This window comes from Rhinoderma darwinii, chromosome 7, assembly GCF_050947455.1.
Source record: "Rhinoderma darwinii isolate aRhiDar2 chromosome 7, aRhiDar2.hap1, whole genome shotgun sequence".
Taxonomy (NCBI): domain Eukaryota; kingdom Metazoa; phylum Chordata; class Amphibia; order Anura; family Rhinodermatidae; genus Rhinoderma; species Rhinoderma darwinii.
The window spans coordinates 34,449,800-34,468,819 of NC_134693.1; the positions used below are offsets into that span (position 1 = coordinate 34,449,800).

The following is a 19,020-nucleotide window of genomic DNA, read 5'->3' on the forward strand; positions in this document are numbered from 1 at the left end:
GAAAAACCACCACACGAGGAGTGCGGCACACACTGCACTCCAATGACAGCAGTGCACCAGCAGTAAACATGCCGCACTGCATTCCTATCAATGCACCTGGTAAACGGTTCGCTGGCACCTGCGCCAAAGGAAAAAAAACACACGACTGGGAGGAAAAAAATTAATTAATTAACTAATTCACACTTAACCCGCAAATTCCGCTTACTGGACACTGCGGGGATTCCTCTGCGACACAAATATTAGATATCTACGAGCAACGCGTCCAGCTCTGCGGTATCCTCTAGCGCGGTACTCGGAAGACAACAGATCCCTCCGCCCACTCCGTTCATTTTCAGATAGATTAATCCGCTGCTGGCCGTGTGATAGGGATCGCTCTGCTCTGGGGGTAATGGCGTTGACGCACATACTGCGTGGCTGGACTTTTTTTTAAACCAGTGTCGTCGTCTATCTGCTCTCTCCTCGTAACTATCAGAAATCTTGTCATGTGTTCACTGGATAGTCCCTTCTAATTTGGTATTTAAGGGACATCTTACAACAGTGTTTAAAAACAGTGGTTGTTTTGTTTTTTCTCTTAATTCAGCCTGTATAAGGCTGGATTCATACACCGCATTTTGCTGTGTTTTTATCAGCATTTATTTGGTGCAGCCAGATGTCACATTAAAGTCTATGGTAAAATATAAAATGAACTACATACAACTGTGCTTTTTGTTTGTGGCGTTTTTGAAGCAATTTTATGGTCAGTGTGTTGTTTTTTCCATATGCAGCATGCTCTTGGTATGACGATTTTGATTAGGCCCTGTTCACACTGAGTATTTTGACTTGCTTTTTGGAGCGGAAACCGCTCCGCAAAAACCGGCCGAAAATGCCTCCCATTGATTTCAATGGGAGGCGGGGCGGTTTTCTCCTGCGAGAGGTAAAACCGCCTCGCGGGAGAAAGGAGAGACATGCCTTATCTTCGCGCGTTTGCGCCTCTGACCTCCCATTGACATCAATGGGAGGCAGAGAGAGCGTATTTCGCTGAGTTTTTTTGCCCATAGCACTCAATGGGCACGAGCGAAAATCGCGGCAAACGACGTGCAGGAAGGACAAAATCTGCCTCAAAATCCCAAACGGAATGCTATTCCCAGGGCTTGCTGTGTTTGGGGGAAAAAAAACTCCATTGACTGCAAAATTGCCTCAAAAATGCCACAAGCCAAAGTGTGTGTGTGTGTGTGTGCGTGTGAATCCAGCCTTAAAATGCATTTTTTTCATGCCGTTTAACCCCTTAACAACGAGCGACGGATATATCCATCACAAGCGGGTGTTAGTTCCTGCATAGCGACGGGCATATCTGTCGCTCTGATCGCATGGGCACTGCATGGTACCCACGCGATCAGCGGCAGGAGCACGGATGTTATACACAGCCTGGCAACGGCCGGAATCGAAGCGTGCTTTGATTCCAGCAGTTTAACCCATTCGATGCCGCTGTCAATAGCGACAGCGGCAACTAATGTGTTTGACAGAGGGAGGGACCTCCCTCTGTCATTCTATTGGCGCCCCCGCAAAGAAATCGCGGGGCGCTGTTGGGTTTCCATAGCAGCCGGGGGCCTAACAAAGGCCCCGAGGACTGCCTTCCGCAACTGCCTATTAGGCCATGCCAGAGACATGGCCTAACGCCTCGTGCACACGACCAACTGTGCCGTCGCGGACCTGATTCACCCGCTAAAGTGAATGGGTCTGTGAAGACTATCGGGTGCCACTTGAATACCGTCAAAAACGGCGCTGAAAGTGTTCTGCGGTGCAACCCTCAATTCCGCAGCATGTCAATTTATGGTGCGTGTTCTGTGTGGAGATTCCGCAACAGATTGGTTTTGTTGCGGTTTTTACAGCATTTATGCAGCGGAAATGCAGTAAAAACTGCTGGAAATCCGTAGGTGCATATATACTTCATTATAACTAATGTTTAACACTAAATCTGCTGGTAAATCCGCTGCAGAAAAAATGAGGCATTTTCACAGAAATATTAGCAGAAAAAACGCATTTCACGTCCTATCGTTTGGTTTTTACGGACCGTCTCTCATACTTTGTATGGGAGCACGGGCCGAAAATGCAGGTGGCTGTTGGCCGTGCCCGCAATCACGGGCGGTAATTATGGGCACGGCCGTGTGCATGAGGCCTACCCCCTTGCGTGTGCTGATGCAATTTTCAAATGTATTGCGGCTGCAACAATGCACCCCATGTGGGTTTTACCCTTAGTATTACTAAGCGAATTTACCAGCGATCAGCTTCTAGTCCCCTAGCAGGACAAAAACAAAAGTTTAATAATACCATACCGAAGAAAGAGAGCTATAGCGTCTGAGTATACAAGAATATATAAATTTTATTAATAGAAAATAACATACATTTAAAAACACATCATAAGAAGACTCTAGTACTAATACTGTGGTACACAATACAGCACAGGACAAAATTAGATAGCAGAGTGGTATATTAGGGCAGACCCATATTCACTACCCATACAATAAAGTATATAGAGTATCTCATCCAAGTGGATCATATACTGATGGTTCTCAATGTCCTAATGTTTATGTGGCAACAATGGATATATACCTGGCCAAAATATAATGACATAGGGAAAAATCAGTAAATGTATGGTGAGCAGTTATAGTGATGCTGTCTTACCCATTAGAAAGTGAGAATATCACGATATGTCCGTGCTGAGAGGTCCACAGTACAACCCCAACGCGCGTTTCGCTATCTTTGGTAAAATTTATATATTCTTGTATACTCAGACGCTATAGCTCTCTTTCTTCGGTATGGTTCTATAATTCTGGAGCAGTCTATTTTGATGTAATATGGGGGGAAGTTGGTTCTCCAAACTTTACCTAGCCTGTAACCAATATATGCTTAGAGCTTATCTATCCAAAAGTTTAATAATGTTTAATAGAAATAAAAAACAGCTTCACCCCCCCCCCCCCCCCAAAATAAACCCTTTTTTTCATAAAAAAAAGAAATATAGTAAAACAAACTATTTACCGTATATATGGTACTGCGACAATCGTATCAACACATACAAAAAAAATACACATTATTTAAATCACATCACGCATAACATGAAAAAAAAAAAAAATGTGAAATAGTGTCGAATATCAGTGCTGTACGTTTAAAAACTGCTCTCCTTTTTAGGATGTAGGAGTATATATCCAATTTCCGAGCAGGTTATGACCAACACTCCCCCTGCAGTCCTTCCCACACAGAAAAACATTTTCTTTATTACTAATGAAGGCTGGAAACATGATGCACGATCAGCACGTTACAAAAGTGATGACCTGTCTGGACATTATTATCGACAGAGAAGTGATCTGCACAAGTATTCCAAGCTACAGAATTATGCAGTAGTTTATATAAAGGGGTTTTCCACCACAATGTTTCATGACCTATCAATAAGATAGGAGTTAGGACATGACGTGCGGATTTCCCTATTCAACTGATTTCCCCATTCAAGGTGAAGTCATGCAAAATTTTCATAGCAAATAGGACGTTTTATATTAGGCTAGGGCTCCACACATTGCTCATGAATCATGGTAAAATTTCAATCTTTTGACTATGTTGACTATATGACTTTTTTTTCCATATGGAAACATTGATGTTGTGGCATGAGTCATGGTAATAGTCGGGCCTCAGCAACGAGATAGCGCCACCTAGGCTCCCTCTAGGACGGAATCCCCGGCCAACGCTCTTTCCGGAGAGCCCCCGACGTTCCACCATCCCCACTGTAAACAGTGCCCCCCTGTAGATAGTAACCCCCCGCTGTAGATAGCATCGAACCCCCTTTCTCCCTGTAGATAGCGCCACCTAAAATCCCCGGTGTCCGATCGCTCTGTCCGCTTTTAGAGAGAGCCAGGAGCGGAATCCCCGGCCAAAACTCTGACCGGGGATTCTGCTACTGGAGAAGCCCCTGGCATCACTATCCATATATGGACAGTGGCGTCAGCGGCTCTCTCTAGGAGCGGAATTCCCAGTGTCAGATTGCACTGTGCCGGAGATTCCGCTTCTAGAGAACGCCCATGATGTCACTGTCCATTTTCACAATGATGTCAGGGGCTCTCTACAGGAGCGGAATCCCCGACCGACACTCTGACCGGGGATTCCGCTACTGGAGAAGCCCCTGGCGTCACTATCCATATATGAACAGCGACCTCAGGGGCTACTCCTGGATCGGAATCCCCAGCCACAGCACTGCCGATGCTCAGGCAGGGGATTCCGCTGTTAGAGTTAGCCCCTGATGTCACTGTCCATGTATGGACAGAGACATCAGGGGCTCCCTCTAGGAGCGGAATCCCCGGCCAGAGGGGTTCCGCTCCTACAGGGAGCTACAGTGGTGCTATTTACAGGAAAGGGGTGCCATTTACAGGGGGGTTGGTGCTGCTATCTACAGGGGGAGTGGCACTATCTGCAGGACGGGTGGCGATATATGCAGGGGGCTGGCGCTATCTACAAGGGGATTTGCTATCTACAGGGGGTGGCGCTATCTACAGGGGGGAAGGTTCAATCTGCAGGGGGGGCTATCTGCAGGGGGTGGCGCTATCTGCAGGGTGATGGTGCTATCTACAAGAGGGTGGCGCTATCTACAGGGGGTGTGTTGCTGTCTACAAGGAGGTGCTATATACAGGGGGTGTGGCACTATCTACATGGGCACTGTGGCATTATATGGCACTACCTACAGGCCCTATCTACATGGGCACTGTGTGTGGCACTATCTACAGTGGGAACTGTGGCACTATGGGCACTGTGGCACTATTTACAGTGGGCACTATCTACAGTAGTATTGCGTCACTATCTACATGGGCACTGTGGTGTTTTCAGGTGGCTGGGACAAAAAAAAACTAACAAATAAAATTCATCAATTTTTTTAACGTCCATGAAAAACGGATAGCAAATGGCGCTGAAAAACGGTCAGATGGTCGGGAAATGGATTCAAATTTTGAGACACATTGATACAAAACAGCCATGAAAAACTGACAGTTGATCCGTTGTAAATTGCCCTTTTTTTCACTCTGTGTGAATATCGCCTTATAGCCCTCTTCACTCTCCGCTTACAGCGATCCAGGATGATGGAGAGAGAAGACTAATTGTTACAGAGCTGTACAGTGTATATACATATAATATAGATAACAAATTTAAAAAAACATGTTTTTCATATTTTATGTGATTTGTATTCTCAGAATAAAAATTAAAAACATGGAATTAATTAAACTAATCTAGAAAATGAAAGCCTCATTCAGTCTTGTAAAAAACTAAGTAAAACTAGTTATGATATTCAAAGCGGTTGCAAAGATATTATTGTTTAAAATAGTGCCATATCAAAAATGGAAAATTTGACCTGGACACAGGGGTATCAATGACCCTTGTTCATGAAAGGGTTAATAAATGACTCCATTATGGGAGGACTACTGAAATACTATAATTTGTGTGCACTGTCCTTATGAGTCGGCCTTTCAGTTTTCACATGCAATGACAAAAACCCTTGATGTAAAATGTAACATTTCATGTAATTGGACTAATAATTATAAAGCACTAATGAGACAAAACAAAAAGTTTAAAATATTTTTATTGTAGCAAAAGAAGAATTGCATAAGAATTTGTTTAACTTCAATGTGTGGTATGATAACAAAACTCCCACAAACTCTTTGGAATGTAAATTAATTTCACATACTTAATTACAGCTTGTCTTGTGACATGTCCCACCTGTTGTGTTGGTATCACATAAGTACACTGTTCAGCCCCCTCACTAACATCACAGCCATGACGGAGAAAAGATCTCGCAGTTCTTCCAGAGATCCTCCTCAGAGACAGAGGGACTCCACTGGTCAAGGGTCTAAAAGAGAAAAGAAAGGAAATCAAGACTCAGGAAGATCTAGAAGCGGGAGGGTGAGAGAGCCCGCAAAGAATGATACTAAGGTTTCTGCTGTGGTTGATGTGGACGATGTGGTGGCTTCGGATGAGGAGACAGAAATTATGGCTCTTCTGGAGGGTGGGCAAAAGGATGAAGGTAAGGATTATGAACAGCCCGATATGTTTAGTTTTTCATGTTCATAAATAAATACAATTCACTATACTAGTCCTTCTCAATTAATTATAATATCATCAAAAAGTTAATTTATTTCAGTAATTTAATTCAAAAAGTGAAACTCATATATTATATAGATTCATTACACAAAGTGTGATCTATTTCCAGCATTTTTTTTTTCTTTTAATGATGAAGATTATGGCTAACAGTTAATGAAAACCCAAAATTTAGTCTCTCAGAAAATTCGAATATTGGGTAAAAGTTGAAGATTATAGACTCATGGTGTCACACTCTAATCTGGGAATCAACACAAACACTTGCAAAGGTTTCCTAAGCCTTTACAAGGACTGGTCTGTTGCTCAGTGTCCAAAGTCCTGTTTTCAGATGAAAGTAAATTTTGCATTTCATTGGGAAATCAAGGTCCCAGAGTCTGGAGGAAGAGTGGAGAGGCGTCAATACAAGTGTCTTGCGGTCCAGTGTGAAGTTTCCACAGTCAGTGATGGTTTGGGGAGCCATGTCATCTGCTGGTGTTGGTCCACTGTGTTATATCAAGTCCAGAGTCAGCGCAGCCGTCTAACAGGAAATTTTTGAGCACTTCATGCTTCACTCTGCTGACAAGCTTTATGGAGATGCTGATTTCATTTTCCAGCAGGACTTGGCACCTGCCCACACTGCCAAAATTACCAATACCTGGTGTAATAACTACAGTATCACTGTGTTTGATTGACCATCAAACTCGCCTGACCTAAACCCCATAGAGAACTATAGGGTATTGTCAAGAGGAGGATGAGAGACACCAGACCCAACAATGCAGACGAGCTGAAGGCCACTATCAAAGCAACCTGGGCCTCCATAACACCTCAGCAGTGCCACAGGCTGATCGCATCCATGCCACGCCGCATTGATAACACCTCAGCAGTGCCACAGGCTGATCGCATCCATGCCACGCCGCATTGATAACACCTCAGCAGTGCCACAGGCTGATCGCCTCCATGCTACGCTGCTTTGCTGCAGTAATTCATGCAAAAGGAGCAAAGTATTGAGTGCATATACTGGACATACTTTTCAGTAGGCCAACATTTCGGTATTAAAAATCATTTTTGAAATTGGGCTTATATAATATTATTTTTTTTCTGAGAGACTACATTTTGGGTTTTCATTAACTGTTGGCCACAATCATCAACATTAAAAGCAAAACATGCTGGAAATAGATCACCCTGCGTGTAATGAATCTATATAATATATGAGTTTCACTTTTTGAGTTGAATTACTGAAATAAATAAACTTTTTGATGATATTCTAATTCATTGAGAAGGACTAGTATATGCCAATTACAACTGTATAAATCCATACTTACTGTAATTTTACAACATAAATAATTTCCACTGCTAGATCAGTGTGTGAATCATTTTTTTATTTTTTATTGTTGTTACTATCAGTATTAACCCCTTAAAGTCCTAGCTAGTTTTTTTGTTTTTCACTCTCCCCCTATAAAAGCCCTAACATTTGAATTTTTACGTCAATGGACCAGTATAAAGGCTTATTTTTTGCGGGAGGAGTTGTAGGTTTTATTGGCACCATTTAAAGTACCATATAATATACTGGGAAACTGAAAAAAAAATTCTTCATGTGGTGGATTTGGAAAAAACTGTGATTCCTCCATGGATTTTTGGGTTTCGTTTTACGGCTTTCACAGTACGGTAAAAACGTCCACTTAACTTTATTTTCCTGGTCAATACAATTACAGTGATATCAAATTCATATATATTTCTTAAATCGTTTACTACTTTTACAAAGAAAATTGATTCTGGCGATTTTACTTTTTTTCTTTATGACGTTCACATGCGAGTTAAATAATAGTTTAGACTTTTACAGTCGCGGCGATAACAATTATGTAAATTTTTTTATTTTTGACATTACATTAGAGGAAAATGGGAAAAGGGGGGTTTTTTTGAACTTCAAAAAAAAAAAAATGTCACTACTGAAAACTTAATTTATCTTTTTTTTACACTTTTTTATTCCCTCTAGGGGATTTGAATCAGTGATCGTGAGATATAATACACTGCAATACTAATGTATTACAATGTATTGTCATTTTTACCAGTCAGGGCGTAACGGCAGAAGAAGAAAGGTGGAGGCCTTCAACCATTGGCACCCTGCGATCACATTGCAGGGAAGGGCGATGCGTTGTTAGAGGTGGCCGCCCCTCACTTTCTAACATCTTAGATGCTGTAGTCGCTATTGACCGTGATGTCTTAGTGGTTAAACGGCAACTTAGAGCGATCACTGTTTCCGGCCATTTGTGCGAGGTATGGCGTGAGCTCATACTTCAGCCCCCGCACCATGACAGGCAGTTACGGGGTTAATAACTGTGTGACTATATAAATAGTAATAGTTGAATTGTAGGCATCAGTCATTATTAGGGTATGTTCACACTACAGCGTCCGTAACGGCCGAAATTACGGGGCTGTGCAGGCGCTTGAACGCCGCGTCCATTGCGGACGTAATTGGCGCTGATTTTCATTGGAGTCAATGAATAACGGCTCCAATTACGCCCCAAGAAGTGACAGGTCACTTCTTTGACGCGGGCGTCTATTTACGCGCCGTCATTTGACAGCGGCGCGTAAATATACGCTTCATGTGAACAAACAAACGTCAGCCCATTGCTTTAAAAAAAAACGCCCGAATTACGTCCGTAATTAGTGTGTGTGAACATACCCTTAAGCATCACTTGCTCTTCCTTCACATGGGATACATTTCGCACTCAATTTCCATCAGTTAGAGGTTCTGCCTTTCATTATGATTAAGCCGTCCACTATATGAATCATATTAAAGGGGATATGCAGATTCTTAAAAAAAAATTTTTATGGCTGCAAATGTCCTAAAATACAAAAAACAACCAGTGCTCACCTATTTTTTTCCCCAGCAATCCAGCACTGACGCTTCGGCGGCCCTTCTTGGGATTGCTCACATGTGGGCATCATGTGACCGCTGCAGCCAATCAGGGCTCAGCAGTGACAAATCATATTGTCAGATAAATGTCTATTTCGCCTCTTGAGTTATTATTGCACTTGATCATTTTGAATGTTCTTGAGAGTGTATATATATATATATATATATATATATATATAAATATATATATATATTTATATATATATATATATATATATAAAATGAGTGTTTTATGACCTACAGTATAAGGCCTCATGCACACGACCGTGCTCGTAATTACGACTCGTAATTACTAGCACGGCCGTTCACGGGCAGCCGGCCGCTTATAAAGTATAGCAGCACGGCCCGTAAAATGAAAAAATAGAACATGTTCTATTTTTTTAACGACACGGGCACCTTCCCGTGAGAAAACGGGAAGGTACCCGTGACTAACAGAAGTCTATGGGCCCGTTATTGCGGGTCGTAATTACGACCCGCAATAACGGGTGTTTTTACAGTCGTGTGCATGAGGCCTAAGGCTGTTTTTACACGTCGTTTTTTGGAGCAAATTGTAGCAAGACTGCAACATTTGTGTAAAAACAATTTGCAAAAATGTTACGATATTGCTGCAATTACAAAAATAAATGCCAAAAAAAGCATCAAAACCATAACAAATAATAGGCATGTAAAGAAAAGCACACTTGTATGACATTATTTTTTTACAGCTGTACTTTTACATTTTATTTAAGTAAAATACAGTTTGAAATTCCAAAACAGATCTTTTGATCAGATCTGTCAGAGGCACGCAGGACCCGCTGACACTAATCCCGTACCTGAATCCTCTTTAGGAGACGGTCCTGACACTTGCTGGACTTTCTTGGGTGCCCTGAAACCTTCTTCACAGTAATTGAACCACTCTCCTTGAAGTTCTTGATGACCCGTTAAATGGTTGATTTAGGGGCAATCTTACAAGCAGCAATGTCCTTGCCTGTAAAGCCCTTTTGATTAAAAGCAATGATGACTGCGCATGTTTCCTTGGAGGTAACCATGGTTAACAGAAGAAGACAATGATTTCAAACACCATCCCCCTTTTAAAGCAACCGGTCTGCTCTTATCATTTAATCAGCAAGACGTGTGATATCACCTGCCTTGTCCTTGTTAACACCTTCTCCAGAGCTAACGAGGAGAAGACTGAAATGTTAGCAGGTTATTGTGTGGCAGGGCTAAAATGCATTTGAAATTGTGTTTTTGTGATTTAAGATAATTTTCATGCCAATTTATCTGATCACTTTTCATAACAATCTAGAGTTAATGTAAATTACCACTATAAAAACTAAAGCAGAAACTTTGTGAAAACCATAATTTGTGTCAGTCTCAAAGATTTTGGCTAGGACTGTACACACTTCTGCTAATATTACTGATAATTTTGTATTCTCAGCAGTGAAGTCTACAGGACTCCGAGTCTGTGAAGTGCTACTCACTTTAAGCTGTATGCTGCTGGTCATCCTTACCTTCCCTTTCTCCATCTGGTTTTGCATCGAGGTGAGAATAAAAAGTAAATGTAATGATTAGATACACATCATGCCTATCATGCTTACAAGGAATTTCCTCAGGCAGTGCCTCCAAAAAGCACTTTGCCGCGCGTGGACTTTTAATGATTTATCATTTAACAACATTGAATTTACAATGTATTTATTTCCCGCCCATGATGAAAATGTAAGTCCTTGGCGGCGGCCAGTGGCAGCACCATGATTTTATGTTTGTCATTTTTGTCGTTACGATCTTGTGCCAGTGTCAGTGGTTGGAGTGCATCTGTAAGGGTGAATTCACAAGTGGCAAATTTATTAAATTTTTGTGACTGTCCTATTCATCTGAATGAGGCTTACGGAAATCCATGTGCTTACCGCCAAAACAACCCTATTCAGATGAATGGAACTGATTTTCAACAAATCTGCTGTATGTGAATTCATCCTAATGCAAATCATAAACTGGTGGGATAGGGACCGGATCACAGCACTGTACAAGGGAGGGAGCCCTCTTATAGCAGTGATTGTCTGTCCTGGTAGCTTAATCTCGAGGGGCTTGCATCACCATAGAGAGATTTTGGTATTCGAAGGCATCAGCCTATGCAAGACCAAACAGAGTAGATACAATGGGCATGTTTATGTAAAATAACAAGATATGTGTGTTGGAGTCCAGAAGGGACAACCATACCACATGAGAGATGTATCAGGTGGTTACTATGAATGGAGATTGTGGTCAAATATAAAGTGCTAGAAAATGCAGGTAATGAAGCCTATAGCCACATGTTGCCACACTGTATACACATCATTGGTGAGGCTGTAGGTAGTATACTCCAAGATCTATAGAACAAAATGACATCCGACCACCAACATGAGATGCAAACAAGCATTAAAAGTAAACAACATACCCGAAGTCATGGTCTCGCATAGGTCGGAACGCCAACACCCGACGCGTGTTTCGGCAAATGCCTTAGTCTGCCCAGATGTTCCTAGGGCTCTCCTTTGTAAACCTTATAGTATGTCCTAATAGGCGCCTGTGTATATTTCTATGCACAGGCACAATATACAGAAGAATGAAAGAAAAAAGTTGAAGTGCCCATATGGGACTACAATTTTTTTTTTAAAAAGGTCAATAAATAAACATAAAAACACATTTTAGAAACAAAATATACAGTATTTTATTACTAAAAAGCATGTAATCCTCTCATATTTAGTATCCCCAGGACTTACATCACATATACCGGTACTATAAATTTATACATTTAGTTTAGGTTAGCGATAAAAGGGGTAAATATAAATAATTGGTGCTTCCTTTTTCTGCTTTCACCAACAAAATAAAATGGATATAGATTACCATAAATACTCCTTATATATCTAGAAAATACAACTTGGCCCGCAAAAAAAAAAGTGCATACAGCTGTGTCCATTCTCAAAACTGTTCAAAAATTGTGGCCTTCTTGCCCACAGCAATATTCAGGTGGGTTTTTTTCAGTGCAGTTGATGAAGCTCTGATTTGTAGCTATAGACAACAATGATACTTAGTTAATAATTCCGTTTTCATAGAAGAGGCCAGCAGTGTTTTACAACCGTTTGTCTGGTGTTCATAAGCAGAATACAGATTGCCATAATCGGCAATCTTTGTTCTGCTGGTTTGCAAAGATGTACCAATTTTTATTTATTTATTTAATTGCCTCGGCACAATACAGTTATTAAAGTACAGCCCTGTATAAATGTTTCTATGTTTATTTCCCCTATAGATCTTGAGAGAATATGAACGTGCTGTGATATTCCGCCTGGGACGCCTGCTGCCAGGACGGGCCAGAGGGCCTGGTAATAAACCTGATTTTTTTTCATTTTGGTTTATTTACTAAGAAAATGGATCATTGATGTCTAACGTAGAGCAAGGCAGCAGCTGTTTATTAGCTGATCTCAGTGACAGTGCTTACGCGATCTGTATGGCGAATATACTCGACATCAGACGGCAAGTGGTTAAACCCTTTTATTCATTATTTTGTTGCAGTTCAATAATACCCGAAATTACTGTGATATGCTACTCTGAAGATACTTTATTTAGTGATCAATTCTCAGATTGACAAGAGTAAGGCTATGTTCACACGCTAAAGTAAAAACGGCTGTAAAATACGGAGCTGCTTTCAAGGGAAACCGCCTCTGATTTTCAGACGTTTTGAAAGCGTCAAACGTTTTTTTGATGCGTTTTTTTGGAGCCGTTTTTTAAGCTGTTTTTCTATTGACACAATGAAAAATGGCTCCAAAAACGGCTCAAGAAGTGACATGCACTTCTTTTTAAGGGGAGTTTTTTTACGCGCCGTTTCTTCAAACGGCCACGTAAAAAACGCCCCGTCTAAACGAAACAACATTTTTCCAATTGAAATCAAAGGACAAATATTTGCAGGCGTTCAGCTTCCATTTTTTCAGGCGTTTTTTCGAGGTATTTACGCCCCAAAAACTACTGAAACACAGCGTGTGAACATACCCTCACAACAATAAAACTACATCTGTGTTTGTTTGCAGGGATCTTCTTTTATCTCCCTTTCTTGGACAAATGTATCAAATTAGACTTCCGTATAAAGACATTTGAGGTTCCTTTCCACCAGGTAAATGTATGTTTGTGATTTGTGTGAGATATGTAAACATTGCTGCTTGTGCCAATATTTCTGGAAGTTTTCATTTTTATTCCTATTCGCTTAGTTTGGCAATCTTTTGTAAGCGGGAACTTTTTTACCAAAGCTGACAGTCATGACAGAATTACATTTATATAGTGCTTTCAAAAATTATTTACCCCCTTCTGAGTTTAACTATCTGGGTATGTGCACACACAAAATAAAAAAACATCTGAAAATACGGAGATGTACAGCTCCTGATATTCAGACGTTTTTTTAATGAAAGTCGCGTTTTTCACTGCGTTTTTAACCAAAACCGGTTGAAGAAGTGACATGCATTTCTTTTTCGCGGCCGTTTTTTTACGCGGCCGTTTTGAAAAACAGCCGCGGAAAAAATGCCCCGTCGGAACAGAACGCCGTTTTCCCATTGAAATCAATGGGCAGATGTTTGGAGTCGTTCTGCTTCTGATTTTTCGGCCGTTTTTCGGGGCGTTTACGGCCCAAGAACGACCCGAAATCACTCAGTGTGAACATACCCTTACTACATATCTGTCCCACGGAATGGTTTCTCATCTTTAACGCCTGTGTAAAAACGTTTTTACTGTGGCCGTTTAGGGTAGGGTGGGTGCTCGGGCTGCCAGAGGCATGGCCTAACAGATGCCTGTCAGTTTTACACTGACAGGCATAATACACTACAATACAGAAGTATTGTAATGTATTATAAGAGCGATCAAAAGATCGCATAGTAAAGTCTCCTATTGGGACTAAAAAAAGTTAAAAAAGGACTTATAAAGTTTGTAATAAATAAATAAATGTCTTAAAGAGGCTCTGTCACCAGATTTTGCAACCCCTATCTGCTATTGCAGCAGATAGGCGCTGCAATGTAGATTACAGTAACGTTTTTATTTTTAAAAAACTAGCATTTTTGGCCAAGTTATGACCATTTTTGTATTTATGCAAATGAGGCTTGCAAAAGTACAACTGGGCGTGTTGAAAAGTAAAAGTCCAAGTGGGCGTGTATTATGTGCGTACATCGGGGCGTGTTTACTACTTTTACTAGCTGGGCGTTCTGATGAGAAGTATCATCCACTTCTCTTCAGAACGCCCAGCTTCTGGCAGTGCAGATCTGTGACGTCACTCACAGGTCCTGCATCGTGTCGGCACCAGAGGCTACAGTTGATTCTGCAGCAGCATCAGCGTTTGCAGGTAAGTAGCTACATCGATTTACCTGCAAACGCCGATGCTGCTGCAGAATCATCTGTAGCCTCTGGTGCCGATGTGTCCTCGCTCGTCTGACACGATGCAGGACCTGGGGAAGTGACGTCACAGCGTGATCTCTCGAGAACACGGCTGTGTCTGCACTGCCAGAAGCTGGGCGTTCTGAAGAGAAGTGGATGATACTTCTCGTCAGAAAGCCCAGCTAGTAAAAGTAGTAAACACGCCCCAATGTACGCACATAATACACGCCCAGTTGTACTTTTACTTTTCAACACGCCCAGTTGTACTTTTGCAAGCCTCATTTGCATAAATACAAAAATGGTCATAACTTGGCCAAAAATGCTCGTTTTTTAAAAATAAAAACGTTACTGTAATCTACATTGCAGCGCCTATCTGCTGCAATAGCAGATAGGGGTTGCAAAATCTGGTGACAGAGCCTCTTTAAGTAGAAAAAATTAAAAAAACACTTTTTCCCCTTACAAAATACTTTATTATGAAAAAAAGTTACACATATTTTGCATCGCCGCATCCGTAACGGTCCCAACGGTCCCAACTATAAAACGATTGCATTATTGCATTATTTAACCCGCACAGTAAGCTCCGTAAAAAAATTAGGTCAGAATTGCTGTTTTCTGTTCATCCTACCTTCAAAATAATTTGATAAAAAGTGATCAAAAAGTCGCATGTACTCCAAAATGGTACCAATAAAAACTACAAGTCGTCCCGCAAAAAAAAGCCCCCATACAGATATGTCAGCAGAAAAATAAAAAAGTTTTGGCTCTTAAAATATGGCAAAACAAAAACAAATAATTTAGAGAAAAAAAATGTTTTTACTGTGTAAAACATAAAAAAATTGATAAATTTGGTATCGCCGAAATCATAACAATGCGCTGAATAAACTTATTATGTTATTTATACCACACGGTAAATGGCGTAAATGTAAACAAAAAAAGTGTGGCAAAATTTCTGTTTTTTTTCTTATTACCCCACCAAAAAAGTAAATAAAAGTTAATCAATAAATTATAAGTACCCCAAAATGGTTCTATTAAAAAATACAACTTGTCCCACAAAAAACAAGTCCTTATACACCTATGTTGACTGAAAAATAAAGTAGTTATAGATCTTTGAATGTGACGATGGAAAAAGTTAAAAAATTGCTTGGTCATTATCAACCAGGTTATCAGTACATGATCTTTGGAGGTTCGTCACCCGCTCCTGGCAAAGGACGTACATGCCGGAAGCACATGGCTCCATCCACAGAATAGCGGCCGAGCTGCAGTACTGCAGCTCTGCTCTTATTCAAGTGAATAGGAGCAGAGCTGCAGTTCTGCAGCATGGCCACTATGCTATGTACGGAGCCAACTGTGAAATGCGACGGAGCCAACTAATGGGCAATGATATTCGGTGCCCGCAGGCCACCGGAGTGGCTGATCGGTGCGGGGTCCGGCAGTCGGACCCGCACCAATGATATACTGATGACCTATCCAGTGGATAGGTCATCAGTTATCCGGTAGTGGACAACCCCTTTAAGGTTTAAAATACCTTCAGTATTAAGGTATAAAGATAATGATAAGCAAAGAGAATCTAAATAAACAGGTTGTTAAATTATTAACATATTTCTTTAAATGCGATGTACACTTTTGAATGTATTTTTTTATTAAATTAATGTTTTTTGTGTTTTTAAGAACGTTTCTAACTTACTTTTATTTAAAAAATATACATATTTTTTTACGATACAGCTTCTATGTATTCTGTATACATAGAAGCTGTATCGTTCTCTCTCAGCTGATTCCGTCAGTTCCGCCTAAGCTAGGTTGACACATACTAAACAATTTATCCCTATAATGTTTTTTTTTTCCTTTCTTTTATTAGATTGTCACTAAAGATCTAGTTACCCTGGAGGTTGATGCAATTTGTTACTACCGCTTAGAAAACGCTGCTCTGTTTCTAACCAGTGTGAGCAATGTCTCCAATGCTCTGCAGTTGCTAATCCAAAGTACTACAAAGCGTCTCCTGGCACACAGGTCTTTCTTAGATATTTTGCTGGAAAGAAAAAGCATTGGAGAGGAAGTAAAGGTAAGGCCACCATCTATAGCTTATATAAATATATTTTATGTTGGTATCAACAGGAAAGTATGTTTTCATGCTAATAATACTGTAATTCCAATGTTTATGGAAAAAAAGAGGACCAAAACATTGACAGCCTATCATTAGGATAGGCCATTAATGTTTAATTGGTCAAGTCCATCTCTCAGGAGCTCTGTTGATTATCAGAATGTTTATCACTTTAGATTCCTGGCACAGCACCTTCGCATATTTCACCTGACAAAGGGCTTGACGTTAGGGCATGAGGAAGATTGAGTTACTAGGTGCTTCTGCATATTCCCTGTACATACGCTTGTTTCAAAATGTTTCAGAAGTTTCTGCAGAAGTTGGTAACACATAAGCTAGATTGGCTGAGACAACTTGCATGTGCTAATCAACATGTAATGTCACAATGCTTGCAGCTCACTATTTGAATCTTGATAATCTGATCAATAATCTGATACACCCACAAATTCCTACTCTTAAGGGTATTTTATGGAGCTGGCAGATAAAAGATGCGATTTTAAAACCGGAATGGATGTCAGTGACAATGAGAAATAATAAGTTCAACTTTGTCATGCACCATGTTAACAATATAAGTTTTAATAGCTGGAGATATTTGCTGGAAAATACATAATGTTTCCTCTTTACAGGTGGCACTGGATGCTGTGACATGTCATTGGGGGATCAAAGTGGAAAGAACAGAAATGTAGGTGTGAACAAAACAAGGGAACTATAATGGGATAACGGGCAGCATATGCTGAATTAAAAATAAATAGTAAATTACAGGCTACCCTTCTTTGAGGATCATATGAGTCAGTCATCTGATCATCTTCTTTTTCTCAATGGTGGTTATTTGCTTGTAGATTATAATAATTCCTTAGTGTTTACAAAAAAAAAAATCTTTATTGGGCCAAACATCTAGGATAGCATTTCTATTGTAGTTGTTTGGCATAATAAAGAAGACATTTGGATGGAAGCTGACATACGTATATATATATATTTCTTCTTTGCATGAATTGTCATTCCCTGAGAATGATGTATCATTCCTAATACTGAAGGTAGGGTTGCTGCTTACAATTTGTATTCTTAGATGCCAATTGTACATGTCCTAAAACCCTGATCAGTGGGGATCTGGACATTGGGACTTCCACCAATCCTGCCAGTTGTAGTCCTGGCTTTTAGTATGAAATCAGCCAGAACGTGGTCAGTGTCGTCAGAGCACTAGACTGAGAGTTCAAGTGAGAAATTTGTTCCTTTTCTTTTGAAGCCACTTTATGGAATATATTAGAAAATTTGTAAAATAGCAGTTTATAGTAGTGTGACCCCAACAACAACTAAAGGGAGCATTTCTAATTATAAAATTATATTAGGGAATTCGTATTTGGATAATATGATGTTTCAATAAATGTAGGAGCTTCACCATGATGCTAAGTTTAGACACTTCGCGTCTGAAGATTTTGACAGAAATCCACTACAAGACCCACATACGTAACATGATTTTGCAGCAGATTTCCTCTTTTGCATTGCAAAAAAATATAGCCCATTTTTGAAAATCCACCACAAGCTTTCAAATCTGTGTTTTAAAAACGTATACATTGAATGAAAAAAACCTTTAAATGAGTTGTGTTTAGTTGATATGTAGAGCATAAACTAGCCATGTATTATTTATTTCACAGCAAATATTACCATATAATGCACCCGGAATGAGTGGTTTGTCACTGCGCCAATGCTCTCTGGAACCAATGTATTTTTCAATACTGTGCGGTTATCTGTTGCATATATGTTATTGACCTATACTATTGTGGTGTCTTTGCATCCATTTTTAGTAAAGATATTAATCTTCCCGAAGAAGTTAAGCAGTCGATGGCTGCTGAAGCTGAAGCACAGAGACATGCCAAAGTGAAGGTAGGGGTGATTAAGATTGAGGTAATCACGTTTTTTTAGCACAGATTGTTTATATTATAATATAAACTTTTTGTGTGGCAGATTCTTGCAGCAGAATGTGAAAAAACGGTGTCAGAATCACTCAAACTCGCAGCAGAAAGTTTATCAGGATCACCCACAGCAGTTCAGCTCCGGTATCTTCACACTTTACAATGTATGACATCTGAGAAGCCCGCCACCTTCCTTGTGCCATTCCCTTTTGACCTCATGAAGCTCGATATTCTGTCAAACTCACAGAAAAAGACAGACATGCCTAAATTGGATACTGAAGCAGACCAGAATACTAAGAATGATTCTCCAATGCTCTAATCCAGGAAAGACATTGACTATTTAGGGACTCATTCATAAAAACTAAAGCAGACAAAAAGTGGAGGTAACGTCCACAAAAATCACATTTCTGCTTTCAATTTCCCAGCACGGTTTAAGAAATGAAAGTAATTAATTGCTATGGATAATTCCTCCACCTGTTTTCTTTCATCTTATGAACAGTTGTTTTTTTGGGGTTGTTTTGTAATTAAGTTATTCAGACACAGAAAACGTAATCTTTCTATACTTATGTTTTGAATACTGAGGTGCTGTTGGGTGTGTTTGTTATAATTGGTCTTTTAAGGGGTACTGTCACTTAATACTGTAGTCTAATCTGTTG

At 40.2% G+C, this 19,020-nt stretch overlaps 2 protein-coding genes across 5 annotated transcripts in view; one reads left to right on the forward strand and one right to left on the reverse strand.

The window, feature by feature from the left end:
* The window catches only part of TDRD5 (tudor domain containing 5), a 56,117-nt gene extending 55,786 nt beyond the window's left edge, over positions 1–331 (reverse strand). Inside the window, exon 1 of one of the 2 annotated variants that reach the window (XM_075833151.1) lies at positions 206–331. The gene's annotated coding sequence lies outside the window, so the exon portion shown is untranslated. The remainder of the gene's footprint in view (positions 1–205) is intronic. The other variant, XM_075833150.1, reaches the window with a different exon arrangement.
* NPHS2 (NPHS2 stomatin family member, podocin) lies at positions 159–19,002 on the forward strand. Of its 3 annotated transcripts, none has more exons than XM_075833155.1 (9): positions 159–385; positions 5,706–6,031; positions 10,419–10,522; positions 12,261–12,333; positions 13,036–13,118; positions 16,215–16,418; positions 17,081–17,136; positions 18,257–18,335; positions 18,417–19,001. In XM_075833155.1, the coding sequence occupies exons 2-9, from the start codon at positions 5,719–5,721 to the stop codon at positions 18,681–18,683; spliced, it is 1,179 nt and encodes a 392-aa protein (XP_075689270.1). In that variant the 5' UTR covers positions 159–385; positions 5,706–5,718; the 3' UTR covers positions 18,684–19,001. The 3 variants fall into 3 exon arrangements, with proteins under 3 accessions (XP_075689270.1, XP_075689268.1, XP_075689267.1); XM_075833153.1 differs by lacking the exon at positions 159–385 and adding an exon at positions 391–461 and having other exon boundaries at positions 18,417–19,002; XM_075833152.1 differs by lacking the exon at positions 159–385 and adding an exon at positions 394–513 and having other exon boundaries at positions 18,417–19,000.
* Positions 19,003–19,020: the final 18 nt, after the last annotated feature.